Here is a 14,996-nt window from a genome sequence, read left to right as displayed (position 1 = left end):
GGATTGTCTCTTAGGGACAGAAGAGGCAGGAGTTAGTCTTGTTCCCTGTTTGAACAGTCTTCCCACCAATGCTTGTAAATATTTTGTCAGCAGTTTGACTCTGAACTAGAAGAAGCTGCAGCACATTAACCATAATTTGAGTTTTCCTACCTGTGTGATTTGGGCTTTTTTTTTTTTTTTTGTCTCCAGGTTATGGAATGTCTGGAGACCTCAGCAGCCTTGTAGCCACATGTTCTGCCCTGAAAGACACGGAGAAGCAAATGCAAAGTGTGGTGGATCTTCTTGCAGTGGACAAACAAGTAAGGGGAAACACAGGAAGACGTGGGAAATGGTGTCTGGTGGATAACTGCCCTGAATCCACAGCACTGTCTGTTTGCATCCTGGATTGGCAGGGAGATGGCTGCATTAGTAGAGACCATTTCTTCCAGAGGGTTTGAGGTGTTGGGATTCTGTAAAGGAAGACAGAAGTATTTTGTTTTCATCAACTAAAAAATTAAAGCTTATGATACTGACATTATTTTCATAGCCTTTATAAAAGCTGTGAAAAGCTCTTGGAGACCCAGCTCCATTCAGCCAGGACAAGGTTTCTGAGCACAAGTTCCTGTAGAAATCCTGCTACTCCAAGGCCATGCATTACTGAAGCAGATAGGATGGAGTTAATGATTTGTGCAGAACTCTGATGTTCCTAGGAGGGCTGCTGGTGGGTTCAGCACTGGAATTTCTGGTTAGCTGAAGCACAGCTGTCCCTGGGTTTGCACACAGGAGCTTTCAGCAGTCTGCAAAAATGTTCAGTTCAGCACCACCATTTGAATGGGTCAAATGTCCGGAGCGGGTTTGAGGCTGTGGGCTGAGGTGAGGCACATCTTTGGGATTGATTGCTTCACCTGGGAAGTGCTGCAGGGGTTGGCAGAGCTGCCAACAGGCATTGCCTCAGTTTAGGCTGAGAAATGGCATCTGCAGGGAGGGCTGCTGCCCGAGGGCTCACAGAAATGCCTTTCCTCACCAGGACTAGGAGGAGGAAGGTGCTGAACTGCCACTGCTGGGCCTTTATTGAGTGATGCCCAGCATGGGGAGCACCCCAGAGACCCCTAAGGAGCCTCCTCCTAGTCCTGCTGCTCTGGGCTCTACAAGAACACCATTTTCCCCCTTCCTTGGCTATGGAAGAGATTTCTCTCCACCAAATGTGTTTGTTAAACAAATAACCCGACGCCGCGTTTATCTCGTGCCATCCCATCCCTTGTCTGAGGGCTGGGGTTCAACACGCCAGGCATGAGATGGATGTGATAGGGCTGTGCCTGGCCCCACCAGCTGGGACAGGAGGTGTTTTGGGAGCTGCTCATAACCAGGTGGTTTGTGTCTTTTTGTTTCCATCAGCTGCAGTGGGGGAAGGAGGGCCGGAAGGTCGATGGACCGTCACCAGAGCACAGCCAGGAGCAGGAGAAGGGGCTCAGGCAGCCCGAGAAGGGGCTCAGGCAGCCCGAGAAGGGGCTCAGCCTCCTGGTGCAGCACGTCCTGGGGAAGCCTCTGGATAAAAGAGAGCAGCTGTCCAACTGGGAGAAACGGCCACTGAGAGAGGAGCAGATCCTCTATGCAGGTCTGGGCCCTGCAGATGCCCAGGGCAGGCTGTCTCTGTCTGTCCCCAGGAAGGTCGTTAAGCAGCAGAGGAAGAAAATGGCTTTGCAGATTAGTTCCTGTTCAGAGGAGTCAGCACATGTTTTGTTTGTCCTTTTGAGGAAATGACTTTAATGGTTGAAGTTTAAACTGTCCAGTGATTCATTATTTCCCTTATGGAGGAATTCCTGTGCTTTGCAGATTTTGTCTGATGAAACATCACCTCAATGGAAACTCCTCTCAGTAACTGAAAGGAAGAAAGTCCACTTCCTTCTGCCTCACAGTCTTCCTGGGAAGCAAATGCCCTGTTCATTTGTTGCAGTGAGGTGCCTGTGAGAGCTGGTTTGCAATGGGCAGATGTGGTGTCAGAAACTGCAGCACAGACTCAGAGCTGTTGGAGGGACCCAGAGAGTTTATTGCTGATTACCCCAGAGCCAGAAGTCTGGGTCTAAATCTTTTCCTGGTGCATCAAAGGACAGTCTGCTGATGCAAACCAGCCCTTTGTTAAATTCAACTATCCTTGAAGCTGACACAGTTCCCACAAAAGTTAATCACTGGGACTTGTCAGACTGGCTGGGAGAGTTCTCCCGTTGCAGGGAGCAGCAGCACAGGGCACTGAGTGTGGGCAAGAGACTGCAAACAGCTCGGGCAGTACCTGCTCAGGCATTGCATCTCCTGGGGAAGTTCCCTTCCCCTCAAGAGGTGTGATAAGGAGCTGTGGGCAGGCTCAGGGACAGTATTCTCTCCTGTGGGGAGCAGGGGCTGGCTGGAGATACCTGGTGGTGGTTGAAGAGCCACACTGCAGTTTGTATTGAGTTGGAGTGGAGATGGCAGGGCCTGTCCTTAGGAGCTCCTGCCTTGACCCCTGTGACTGTGGGCTCAGTGTGATGGTTAGAGAGTCACTTCTGGAGCTGAGGGTATCATCTGAGGGAGCTGCAGCTTCACAGTTGTTCAGAGTGGCTTTTACAAAGCTGGGGGCTCTTCCTTGCCTCAGGAAAGCCTCTGGCTTTTGAATGAGCCTCATGTGAGCTGAGACTCACATTCTCTTCCCTGCAGCTTCAGATGCCTACTGCTTGCTGGAGATCTATGAGAGGCTCTGCAAGGACCCCGAGAGCTTCGGTCTGAGCTCAGACCTGACAGAAAGTCTGGTGGGAAAACAGAGCAAAAAACCCAAGGCAAAGAAGCAGCTGAGTAAACAAGAAGCACCATCACCTTCTGGACAGGTTTGTAAACATCTTCAAAGAGCTGCTTGTTGCTCAAGACCCCTGCAAATCACAGGCTGCTGCTCTCAGTCACACATTCACTGTGCATGGCTGTTCCCAGGGCTCTTGCAGCAACATCCTCCTCATCCCTCCCTCCCAGGACTTCTCCTTGGCCTGCCTGGGTCCAGCTTTCCCTGTACTTTGAGGTTCACTTGTCTTTGTGGGTGCAGATCTGTGCACAAAGCCCAGTGAGCCTTGTGGAAATGCTCCTTCCACATTCTGGGTTTGGATTCTGTGGCCAAGGTTTCAAAACTCTTACTTCCCTTACTTTTGTTTTTTTTTTTTTTTTTACTGAGCTTCCACACCTTGCTTTCACACTGGGAATATCTCTTTTATTGTGTCTGGAGTAGAAGTCTGCAAAGTTAAAAGCAAATGATCCATCAAAAATGCCTTTCTGCTGAAGGCTTGTCTCTGCCTCCCTGCCCACCACCACATTCCACGAGAGGCCTCTCCCAGAGCTCTATGTTGTGGCAGAGCCTTAAAACTCCACCAGAGCTGTGTGACTCTGCTTGAGGATCTTGGAATGGGACTGGTGCCTCTCAGGAATAAAGTTTTACATTTCAAATGGAACCTTTCATTGGTTTGAACACTTCTGGAAACCTTGGCACAAATCCCATTTTGTTACTGCCTGAGTGTGTCTCTGTGTGTCCTGAAGAGCCCCAGGTGTGTGTGGAGCCCCTGATGCCAGTGAACCCTTCCATGGCTGGGCTGAGGGGCTGCTGGCTGTGCCCACCTGTGTGTGAATGTGCAGCATCCCTTGGCCTTCAGCAGGCAGAACACACAGAGCTGCTCTCTGTGTCCATGGGAGGGTTGTGTGGTGCAGCAGAGCTGGGTGGCTGCTGCAAAGGTGGGAAACGTGAGCATTTTGGGCCTCAATCACCTTGGAAACCCACAGGTCATCTCTGTGTTCTGTACAGTCAGATCCATCAGCCCAGAGGTAGTTGGTAAAACCTGGGCTGGGACACCAAGAAAAGCAGATTTCTCCTGACTGCATCCTGCAGGACTCCAAGCTCTCTCTCCCAGTGCCTCCTGGTCCCCTGTCTGAAGTAGGGCTAATGACTATTCTCCTGTATAAGCTTTTTGCTCTCTGCTGGCATGAAACGTGAGAAAAAAAGCTCCATTTGACAGTGCTGACCACTGGATAAACACTGGCTGGGAGCCAGCTGGAGCTCCTGCACATCTGTGTGAGCAGCAGCAGCAGCCAGGCTTGTGCCTCCAACTGCCTCAGCTTCAGGGGCAGCTCCATCCCTTGTCACTGTGCTCTGGTGTCACAGCTGCACCCACAGGGTCCTGCAGGAGCTGGGGACAGCCCAGTCTGCCCAGTCTGCCCAGTGCTGCAGAGCCCTGGCTGCAGGGACCAGCTGCTGGGAGCTGCAGGGTCACACCAGGGTTGCTCCTGGATCTGCAGTGCTGGCTCTCTGCAGAACTGCTGGCGCTGTCCCTCAGTCATCCCAGCTGGTTCCAGTTCCTGGAGTCAAAAGCTGGACCTTGGAAGTTCCTTAATAACTTCCCTTCCTCATGGATTTAGCTATTGTACTTCTGGGACCCTCCCAAAGCCAAAGTCCTCCCAAGTGCAGGAACTCCCCCAGCAGCAGACATTTGAAATAAAACAAAAAGAATTCAGGCACTGCCTATTTTTAACCTCCCAAAGATAACAGAGTCGACGTGGTTGCTTTGTCTACCTGTTTCTCCATCTCTCTGTCCCAAATCGTAGCTTTGGCACCTGTTTATTAGTTGCAGACTAATTTATGGAGCAGCCTTGACCATGATTCTGTGATTTCTTGAGGATGAATGTCTGTGCAGAGCACTGGAGGCCAGGCTGGCCCTTCTCCAGGGAAAGCCTGCAGGTCCCTGGGTGGGGTGGCCAGCTGGTCACAGAGAGAATGGTGAATTCAGAATTAGCCCCATCACGTTCTGCCCCTGCCCAGGTGGTGATGGCAGTGTGGAAAGGTTGGGAAGGAGGATCTGGAGGTGCTGCAGAGTTTGGGGAATGGTGACACAGGTGGAATGAGGCAGCTGGATGTGCTCATTGTGGTGGGTGAATGAACGCAGGGAGGACAAACACAAATGGACTGGCAGTCAGCCTTCTGCTCCTTACGGATCTTCTGCCTTTCTCTAGGAATGCCAAGGAGGCAGAGCAGAGCCCTCGTGCCCCCCTGGCCCCATCTCCCCCCAGGAGTTCAGCGTGGTCTGTGACACCATGCTGCAGGGCCTGGGCCGCTACCTGCGCTGCCTGGGCGTGGATGTCCGGCTGCTGGACAACGAGGATGACCACAGGAGAGCTGCTGAGGTGAGTCCACAGCTTCCAGCTCCATGGGGACGTGATGGGGCTTGCTGGAAGCTGCACTGGGTGTCTCCTGCCATCCCTGTACTGAGTCCCGGCTCTTTGGGTCACCCCCAGCCCTGGCAACTGGAATCAGCTGGTCCCTGCAGTGGTGTGTGGCCTTGGTTCTGCACTTCAGGGGGAGAGGAGGGGACAGAGACTGCTGTGGCCTCACTCTTACATCTGTCTGTGTCATTGGCAGCTGGGGTAGCTCAAGTCAGGAGAAGAACATGGGTGGAGGGTAAAGATCATAGAATCACAAAATGGTTTGGTTTGGTTTGGTTTGGTTTGGTTTGGTTTGGTTTGGTTTGGTTTGGTTTGGTTTGGTTTGGTTTGGTTTGGTTTGGCTTGGAAGGGACCTTAAAGGTCATCTCCAGCCCCCAAAGATGTGACCAAGTCTCTTGGGGTGGCTGTGTGTTTGCAACGAGACAGAAGTGAGTGAAAGGAGCCAACATTCACTTAGATTTCTATTTCACTCCAGTTTGGGCCATTCAGGCCATTCCCCGAGGTCCTGTCCCTGGTTGAAGAGAGCAGAGATCAGTGTCTGCCCCTCCTTTTCCCCTCACTAGGAAGTTGTAGCTGCAATGAGGTGTCCCCTCAGTCTCCTTTTCTCCAGGCTGAACACAAGTGTCCTTTGGGCCCTCTCTAATGGCCTAATATTATCTTTCTTACATTGTGGTGCCCAAAGCTGCCCTTGGGGCTGGAGGTGAGGCCAGCCCAGCCCAGAGCAGAGCAGGACAGTCCCCTCCCTTGGCCAGCCTGTGATGCTGGGCCTGACGCCCCTCCCGGCTCCAGGGCACTGCTGGCTCACACTGATCTTTCTGTTAACCAGGAGCCCCAGGTCCCCTCCCGTGGCACTGCTCTCCAGCACCTCATTCCCCACTTTGTTTGTATATCCAAGGTCACCCCATCCCGAGTGCAGAGTCTGGCATTTTCCCCTGTTGAACTTCACTGAGCTGGTGATTGTCCAGCTCTCTGATTTGTCCAGGTCTCCCAGAGGGCCTCTGTGCCTTTGAGAGAGTCAAGAGATCTCCAGCCCACACAGTGTGTGCTATCAAATACGCAAGGATCACCCGGCCTGGTGTGCAGGATGTTTCCTCTTCAGATGTCTGCTTGGCCCGAATCCGGGGCAGGCTCTAACTTCTGCAGAAATAATTAATATCTCCTCCCTGCCAAACTTGCACAAGTTATTTAAACAAACTGGTTCTCAGTGCCTCCCCGAGCCCCGTCTCCACTTCTCATCCCCATCCCTTATCGTGCCACGGACAGGATGTTTGACATTGCTTTCTCTATGGTGACCGGACAAACTTCCTTTCACTATCAAAAGCCCTTGGAGTGTTACTGTACTGCAGAGCCTTTGATCTGGGCTTGAATAATCAAAGATAAAAATAGACTCCTCCCACCCTGTTTTATATCTGGCTGGTCCTGATTGAATCAAAGTTGATTGTTGACCACCCTATGCCCAAAATTTTAATTTGAGAATGTTCTTGCAGAGGGGTTGAGTCCTGGTCAGTGAGTACAGGACAGATGGTTTGGGTGTTGTCCCAGCACAGTCTCAAGCTGGTGTCACTAATAGCACCTAAAAGTGTGCAGCATTAGTGTTTGCTCTTCATTAAAGTCTTTTCACTCAAATGATACATAATTCTCCTTGTGCCAGGAACTCCTGCAGCACCTGGCATTCCCTCCTTATTGTTCTCATTCCTTTTCCTCATTAAAGCAGCTTCAAGTATTGGTGGGCAGATGGGTCTGGTCCTTCACCCTCTGTTATTTGGGATCAACCCTGAGAACTTCCTCACCTGTGCTTGGGCAATTATGGATTTTATTTATTTTTTTGTTCAGGCCAGCACATGTGGTAGGAATTGCTTTGGCAACCCCCATTCCCGTGGATATGAAACCCTTGTCCTGTGTTGTGCTGCTGTTATTGACTAAATATTTTATCTTGGACTTGTCGTGGTGAGTTTATTGTGCTGGATGTGCAGAGGTGTGAGAGCAGGGCCTCTGGCACCACAATCCACTGGATACCCTCAGATTTACTGGTGGAGTTGGCAGTGCTGGGTGAATGGTTGGACTGGATGACCTGGGAGGTCTTTCCCAGCCTTAATGAAATGTGATTCTGTGGTTCTGTTTATTTCCTGTGAGATGCTACCAGCTTGCAGTCTGTGATTTAGTGGTGCCATTTAATTAGAAATTACAGAAGCTACAGAAAATCTTTAAAAATGGAAAAACAGTGGAAATGCCAACTTCTCTTTGCAGAGAATCTTAAACCTGTCTTTTGAGTTTTCTATGTAACTGGAAGGAGACAGAAAAGTGGGTGTTGCTATTTTCTCTGCAGTTTTGCAGACTCAGGCAAAGCAGTGGGATCCTTCTCACACCAACCCTAGAGGATCACCCGGCAGCCTGAGTGACTGCAGCAGATCCTGCAGTGTTGTACCTCAAGGGCAGAGCAAAAGTTTTAAAGAAAATGTTGGTAGTCTCTTAGGTTTCTAATAACTCAGTGGAATCTCAAAGCTGCTTCAGTTGAGCTCTGGGTTGATTTACTTTATTTTTTTTAATGGACTTTGCTCTTGGTCTTCAAAATCATCCTCATCTCTAAGGATAATGTGATGCTGAGGCAAGCCCAGTGTCTTTTGAAGGATGCTGATAACCAGAAGGCAGGTCAAACTGGCTTCCTGGCCTCCCCTGCTGTGCAAGACTCCCGTGCAAGGTTACACCTCCCCTGCAAACCTCCAGGTGAACCAGTGAGTCTCAGGCTGGATGGATCAGGAGCCAGATGGAGCATTGTGCACCCAGATCTAAATTGCCCTAGTCTGATTTGGAGCCAGGTGACATTAAAAAGGGGGTTTTAATCCTGCAGTGAGCAGATCTTCACCTGATGAGGCAATCTAATCTTGGATCTCGTCTCAGCTTTGACTGGCTTTTTCCATGTTTTTGATGTAGATGACATTCTCCAGGTTTGCTGGTCTTTTTAGTCTAAATTCACAGAGGGCAGATGAAGAGCCAGGTTGTGTTTAAGATCAAGACTTGGCTTTTGATGTTTGGTCAGCAGGAGGAGAAGGTCTTTCATTGGAGACCTTGACACAGACGGGTCTGCACAGGGAAACAAAACTGGGTGGATGGTTTTGGTGTGACACTCAAGGCCATGTTACAAAACCCTGTGATAGTTCTGTGCCATTTATACTTTTCAGGAATGCTGAAGAGGAGTTTGGGGTTGCAATACTGGGAGGGCTGGACTGAGGGTGCTCAGAGCTGTTGAGCTCTTGGTTTATTGCCTCTTTTAAAAGAGCCTGGGGTTACAGGGAGGAGCTCTGGGTTGGGACTGGGTTTTGTGACCCCTTTCTCCAGTAGATCCTTGTCTGGGGGCTTTCCCAGCAATATCCTTGGGCAGACACTTTCTGTCCACTCCCTTTTGATCTGAAAGGGGGCTTTGATCCAGGCTCAGGATCACTGCAAGGGGGTCACAGCTTTTCCTGGGCTGCACTTTGTCTCTGCAGGGACATGTGGCATTGCCCAACGTGTGTCTTGCACAGACCTGGCAGGGTTTAACTTACAAATCCACAGCCTTGGAACCTCCTTTGGCCTTGGTTCAGGATGCTTTAGGTTGTCACGAATTATCCTGCTGCTGGTGCTGGCCGGGAAACAAAAGAGCTCCCTCTGTCCTCTCTTCTCAGTCGTTGCCCTTCTGAGGTCTCTCTGACAGCAATTCCTGTGGCTTCATTCATTTCTGCAGGAGGGAAGTTGGCTGCACAGACAGACAGGCACGTTAAGGGCTCATCAGCAGCACCAACAGATCAGGGAGTTCTCTCTGTCTCGAAGGTCTGAGCCTTTTCCAGAGGAAGTTGATATTATCTTTGTAATAGATTGTGAAACTGAGGCCAGTGCCCTCTCTGCAGCACTTGGGCTGGAGCACAGGTCCCTGACAGCCCTGCCAAAATGCTGCCCTGGCTGTTCTTTTCCTCTCGTTTGCATCCCTGACCACACATCCCCCCAATGTCCCAGTGCTGCCTTCCCTTGTTGCTTTTGGAGGAGAAGAAGGAATTGTGCCCTTTTCTCCAGCACAGACCCTCTGTGCTCTAGTCAGATGTGTGTTATCACACGGCTTTTCTGGCTCTCTGTGCTTCTCCCAGTCCTTCTTCCAGAGGCAGAAAAACATGTTGGAAGAGTTATTGAAAGAAAGTTAGTTATTCTCTTTTTTTTATTTGATGTTCTTTGCCTGTCTCTGCAGAGCCATTTAGATAAGGGGCTTTATCAAGCTTGAACTAATTAACACTGGATGCAGAAAGCCAGAATGGAGTGTTCCAGCTGTGAAATCCTCAGCGTTACCCTGAAGCAAATATGGGTCTGGAGGAATTTCACATCCCTTTTCCCTTGTCAGCAAATCCCTGTGGTGACCTTTTGCTGTTTCCTTACCAGATTTCCCTCAGTAAAGTGCCACAAGTGCTGTGGTGGCTGCAGGGACTGCATGGGGTGTCAAGGCTCCTGTTCTTAGAGGTTATTTCTTTATTGAGACAGAAAGGGTTGGTTTTGAAAGAAATCCAGTAATTTTCCCTGTAGAAAGATGCTTTAGAAGTCGTTGCCAATCACTTTCTCATTGCAGAACTTTCAGCCAAAAAGTGACTTCACAACTAAAGGAGAGAAGCAGATACCTGAAAGCTCAGGAGGGGGAAAAAAGGAAAAAACAGGTTGTTTAGCTGCCTGCACAGGGCCTTCAGAACCTTCTCCCCCTTGTTTCCTGTTGCCAGAGGTCCAGTCTCAAGAGAAAACTGCCTAAGACAGAGTTTAAAGTCATTGCTGGTTTGTCTGGTGTTCCCTGGCTGTGCTGGCTGGTTTCTCTCTGGGAAGTGCAGCAGGACTCTGATCCCAAGTGTGTCTTCCTGCCAAGGGCAGAGAGGGATCCAGGGAGAGCTGCTGCACTCTGAACCAGCTGAGAGACCTCCACGACACACATCTGGAGCCAGTGAAAAACATGAGGGCTTCCAAGAGAATCCAAGCTGGAGGAGAGAAATAACCTCATGCCTACTTCAAAGCACTGATCTCTTGTCAGCAGGATCAGAGCTGAGTCCTGCTTCACATGGGAATCTTTGGGAATCCCTGTGTGTTGGGTTGCCAGGATAATAACATCCTCCTTCTCTGAGGAGCATTTTTTGTTAAGGGTATGAAGTTTGCAGACACATTTCATGGCACTTTTTTTTTTCTGGAGTTACCTGCCTAGGGTGTTTGTTTGTTTGTTTGTTTGTTTGTTTGTTTGCTTGTTTGTTTTCCCTGTGCAGCAGAACTGTTTCCTTCTTTGCAACTCAGACTGAGGAAACAGAAATAGTCTGAGTTAAGGGAAAAATATGAAATACTAGTATTGGATAGGATTGTTTCACTGGGCCATCTGTGGTACAGATGCACCAGCAGCTTGTTCCAGCACACGGGGAGAGGAGCAGGGACTGGCAGGGCAGGGATGAGGGGTGAGGATGCCTTGAGCTCCTGTTGCTGTCAGGAATTCTTGGCCAGTCTGGACTGACACTGAGATAAACACTCAATATCTCCACTTCACCTTCTCTCCTCTGTGACTGCAAGTAAAGCTTGAACTCAGTGTAACTTCAGCCCCTGTTCATTTGAATTTTTACTGTTTTTTCCAGATTGCCCGACAGGAAGGAAGAGTCATTTTGACCTCTGGATTCCCATATCAGACTGTGAGTGTTCCGAGCTGCTGGCCTGTTTCTGGCACTGATCACTGCAGGGTCTGGGGTGTGCAGGGGAGAGAAGGGGAAAAGCCAGACATGAATGCAACAGCTGGCTTGGCTTTTTCATGTTTTCTCCACTAAAAGCTACATACAGGGTCTTCAGAGGTTTGCTGTTTTCAACCACCAAGGCTTGAGGTGTAATGCCTTTTTTTATACTTATTCTCAGTCCTGCATCAGTGGGGGAGAGAGATTTCTCTCCACTGGGGGCGGGGTGGGAGTCAGGCCAAGCAATCCAGAACAGTGTGTTTCTGTCTGGCCTCACTGGCAGGTGAAAGGCAGCTCAGTTCCTATTGCTTTTCATCCCAGAGATTCTTGCCTGCTGGCTGGCTCCACACTGAGAGAGTTTCAGCCCTCAGGGACCTTTCTTCAGGCTTGGAAGGGAGAGATTGGAGGGCCCCAAGCACGGATCTAGTGGAAGCTGGAGAGATTTTGTGTTGTTAGAGATAAAGAGAAAAGCCAAAGCAAAGCCCAGCCTTGCCCTCAGCACCAGCTGTGCAGAGCTGTTCACACACACACTTCAAAATGCAGTGCTGAACCTGCCAAGGCAGTGCCTGCAATGCTGTGGTGTCCTGCTGCAGGACATCCCCCGTGCCCCGATGCTCGTCCTCACCGGTGTCTCTGTTTGCAGCTGCGCTCCCAGGTGGGCGAGGGAAGGTGTTTCTCAGTGAACTGCTCCGAGAAGGCGAAGGAACAGGCGCTGCAGGTGCTGAAGCACTTCAACGTGCAGGTGTCCCTGGGTGACATCTTCAGCCGCTGCCAGGTAGGACCAGCCCAGCCCCGGCCGTGGCCGCGGCTCCCACCCGCGCTGCGCGCCCTGCGCTGCCTCCGCGCCCTGGGCCTGGCCTCGGGCTCCTCCTGGGCCCCAAGAGTTCTGCTTGACCTTTGGCAGCACCTGGCAAAGCCCTGAGGAGTCCTGAGTGCAGCCACGTCCCTCACGGTGCCGAGGCTTGGTCAGAGGATTGGAGGCTCTGGTAGAAATTTGCCCGTTTTATCCGATTTTTGGTACTCGGCGTGTTTTGGCGTCAGCTGTCATGGTTAGACTCTCTTTGTTGCTGTGTTCTCTGTCTAGGACACATGCTGTTTTAATTACAAACCGTGTTTAATTATGGCTCTGTGATTCTGTTAACACTTAATTACTTTAATAGGAGGATTTTTATTTTTTTTCATAGGGCTTCTTTTTTTTTTTTTTTTTTTTTTTCCAGGAGCTATTAGGTTAATTCATGTCCATGCTAGTTGATGGCTCCAGATTATGTTTGGCACTGGATATCTGTGGATTGCTGTTAAGAATAAATTTTGATTGTGTTAGCTCAAATCACTCTCTTCCAATTTCACTCTCCTGTTTGTTACAGCAACACACCAAAACCTATCTCTTCCCAAACTGCAATATAAATCAATAGTGAACTTCAACATCTCTCACCTTATCAGTGTTTAAAGAGAGAAAAAGAAGCAAGTTGGTTAGAAAATTAGCTTTTTCTTAGAGATAAACAAGCCAATGAGTCTGGCTGGATGCCTCATGGTGGAGATCTCAGGTCTCCTAGCCCAGTGGAACTGCACAAATGGTGTAGGGGCATCTTACTGGGGCTCACCTTACTGCAGGAGAAATGGATAAATGGATATCCTCAGCTGGGAGATACTGTCTTCAGTCCTGTGGTTTTATTGTCCCAGAACAGATTGCAGTTGTTATACATATATATATATATTTGTAGTGGCACGCTGGCTTCTTGGCTGTTTTAAACAAACATTTTAAAAAACCTCGTGGATCCTCTGATTCCCTGACATCCCATAAAACAGCACTGCTCCTCCTGAAGGTTGTTGAAACACCACAAAAATAAGCAGACACAAAACCGTGCAGCAGGAAACTCTGTGCTCTCTAATAAATGCACAAGACTGTGCAGCAGATGATGGAAAACTGACCCCTCACCCAGGATCTGGGGTCTGGAGCTGGTTAACTCTGGGTTTAGTACATGCTGTCTTAGTTTACAATATAAATAGGGGTAATCAATCTGGCTAGGAATACATTCTAAGTGTTCTCTTACTTCCAGGAGAAATGCCTTCCCAGTAACTTGTGGTGGTGGAACAGCTGCGTGTTTTATATCCCTCAGCATGGGAAGATGCTGATTTATCAAACTTCTCCCTGTCCTGAGTCGTATTTACCTTCATTGAAGGCCTTGGCATGTTGGAGCTGATGCTGCTCAGCTGTCTCTGCAGACAGCACAGCTTTGGCTGATGTGCTGCTGATGCTCTGGAGAAGGATCCCAGCTCTCCCAGCTTCACCTCCCGAGGTTGTGTGCAAGAGAAAACTGAGAGCCCACATCAACAAATGGCAATTCCTGCCTCCATGAGGCTGCTCTGGGCCTCCATGGCCTGCAGAAACGTTAGCACTCCTTTTGTACATCCTTCCTAAAACATCCTCATTCTTTGCAAACCTAATTGGGCTTAATTGGGATGGAGGCCGGGTCCTGAAAGTGCTGAGCTGTGCTTGCCAGGCTGTCTGTGCTGCTCTGGGCTGGGTCACAGACCTCAGGGCTCTGCTCTGAGCTCTGCCCCTCCCTGCAGAGCACTTTGCTGGGGGATGACAGAGAGTTTTGGCTGCCCCTGCAGTGGGGGAGTGTTATAAATGAGCACGGTGGGCACATCAGGGCTCCAGAAAGAGCTGAGTGCTGCTGTGTCTGTGCAGGAAGAGGAGGAGGATGAGGATGGGCAGCACTGACCCATGAGCTGGACCCCTTTCCTCCCTCTCCTCCATCTCCTGCGTGAACCTGAGCCACCAGGCTGGGATGGGTCACTGTGCCATCAGCCCTCCTGTGTGTCACAGGAATCACTGTGGCATCCTGCCTGCTCCCTCTGCCTTGTTGTGTCTCCTGGACTTGTGCTCTGTAAATGACTGCAGTGAATGTGGCAGCAAATGTTGTCTAAACAATTCACGTGTGCAGTGCAGAGCACACAGTAAATATAGATCCAGACTCAATGTTGTACCCAAAACTGCTGGAAAATCTGTTTCCTCTGTCAACTCCCTCAGCAGGGCTGGACAGGGGCTCTTTTGCAGATGTAAAGAATGGGGTTGCTTTATAACCCTGCCAAAATACTGCTGTTTCTTCTGTTAAAACAATGGCCAGTGCTGGCTACCTCTGTCTGACCTGAGCAGCAAGTGCACAGGGAGTGTCATCCAGGGGCTGCTCATTTCTGCTCCCACTTGTGCTGGGCTCCAGTTTGGTCACTCCAGTTAAAGGCTCCAGGAGTGGAGCTGCTGCCAAAAGTGTCAGTGGCAGTGCAGGAATGACCTTTTCATCCTAAAGTGCTGCATTGTAAGGACTCGGTGCTGATCCTGGTGAAGCCCCCCCTGCACAGCAGCTGTAGCTGGGCCTGGTGCTGCCTTTGGTGAGGAATGTTTTAGTGAGGCTGAGTGAAAATAAGATTAATTCCATCTTTTGGTGACATGCAAAAAAAAAAAAAAAAAAAAAAATAGAATTTCTACATTTCACAGCCTTACAATGATACAAACCCATTCCTTCTGTTTGAAATGTAAATGTGCCTGTCACCCCTGCACACATTTGAGTATCTTGTATTTTTCTTCTCTTCAGATAGCTGAAATACTTCCTTCAGGAAGGGGCAGTGTGAAATAATGCTTGGGGTGTCCAGACATGATCAGTTCAACACTCTGAACCCTTACATTAGCCAGGAGGATCTCTGTGGGGTTGTTGGGGTCTGTTTTGGGCAGCCTCAGGGCCAGCTCACAGCCTGACTCACCCAGGAGATCAGTGATGCTGTGCTTGGAGGAGGTTCTAACACAGAACTAACAGTTAAAGAAGAAAAAAACACCCAAACCTGCTAAAGAAGGTGGTTCCAGCCATGGGCACAGCCGGGCCATTCTGTAGTGGGATGAGATTCAGCTCTTCTCCCAGGTCTGTCCATTCACAGCAGTGTCTGTCCCTCACCCTTCCGGTGCTGCCCCTGTTTGGGACATCCTGCTGTGACACTGGGGTGTGGCCTGTGGGACAGCAGGGGGACATGAACTCCATGTCATTCCAGGCTCCTAAAGAAACTCCTGAGAAGAGCCACGTTTGGGCAGGA

General features: G+C 49.8%; 1 protein-coding gene across 8 annotated transcripts in view; it reads left to right on the top strand.

Annotated features, from left to right (window-relative positions):
• EXD3 (exonuclease 3'-5' domain containing 3) overlaps positions 1-14,996 on the top strand; it is a gene marked incomplete at its 3' end in the record, with an annotated part of 206,575 nt that overhangs the window by 97,292 nt on the left and 94,287 nt on the right. For 6 of the 8 annotated variants that reach the window (XM_083875864.1, XM_083875859.1, XM_083875862.1 and 3 more), the window contains 6 exons: positions 190-299; positions 1,375-1,594; positions 2,668-2,834; positions 4,993-5,163; positions 10,821-10,874; positions 11,554-11,685. In XM_083875864.1, the coding sequence (XP_083731990.1) occupies positions 190-299; positions 1,375-1,594; positions 2,668-2,834; positions 4,993-5,163; positions 10,821-10,874; positions 11,554-11,685 (854 nt within the window). Of the gene's footprint in view, positions 1-189; positions 300-1,374; positions 1,595-2,667; positions 2,835-4,992; positions 5,164-10,820; positions 10,875-11,553; positions 11,686-11,814; positions 12,393-14,996 lie in introns of those variants that run through there. The other 2 variants (XM_083875866.1, XM_083875865.1) reach the window with 2 other exon arrangements.

The sequence above is a fragment of the Zosterops lateralis genome, assembly GCF_965231275.1.
Source record: "Zosterops lateralis genome assembly, chromosome: 20".
Lineage (NCBI taxonomy): Eukaryota > Metazoa > Chordata > Aves > Passeriformes > Zosteropidae > Zosterops > Zosterops lateralis.
Note: the sequence above shows the minus strand (reverse complement) of the source record. Positions and strands in the feature narration are given on the sequence as shown.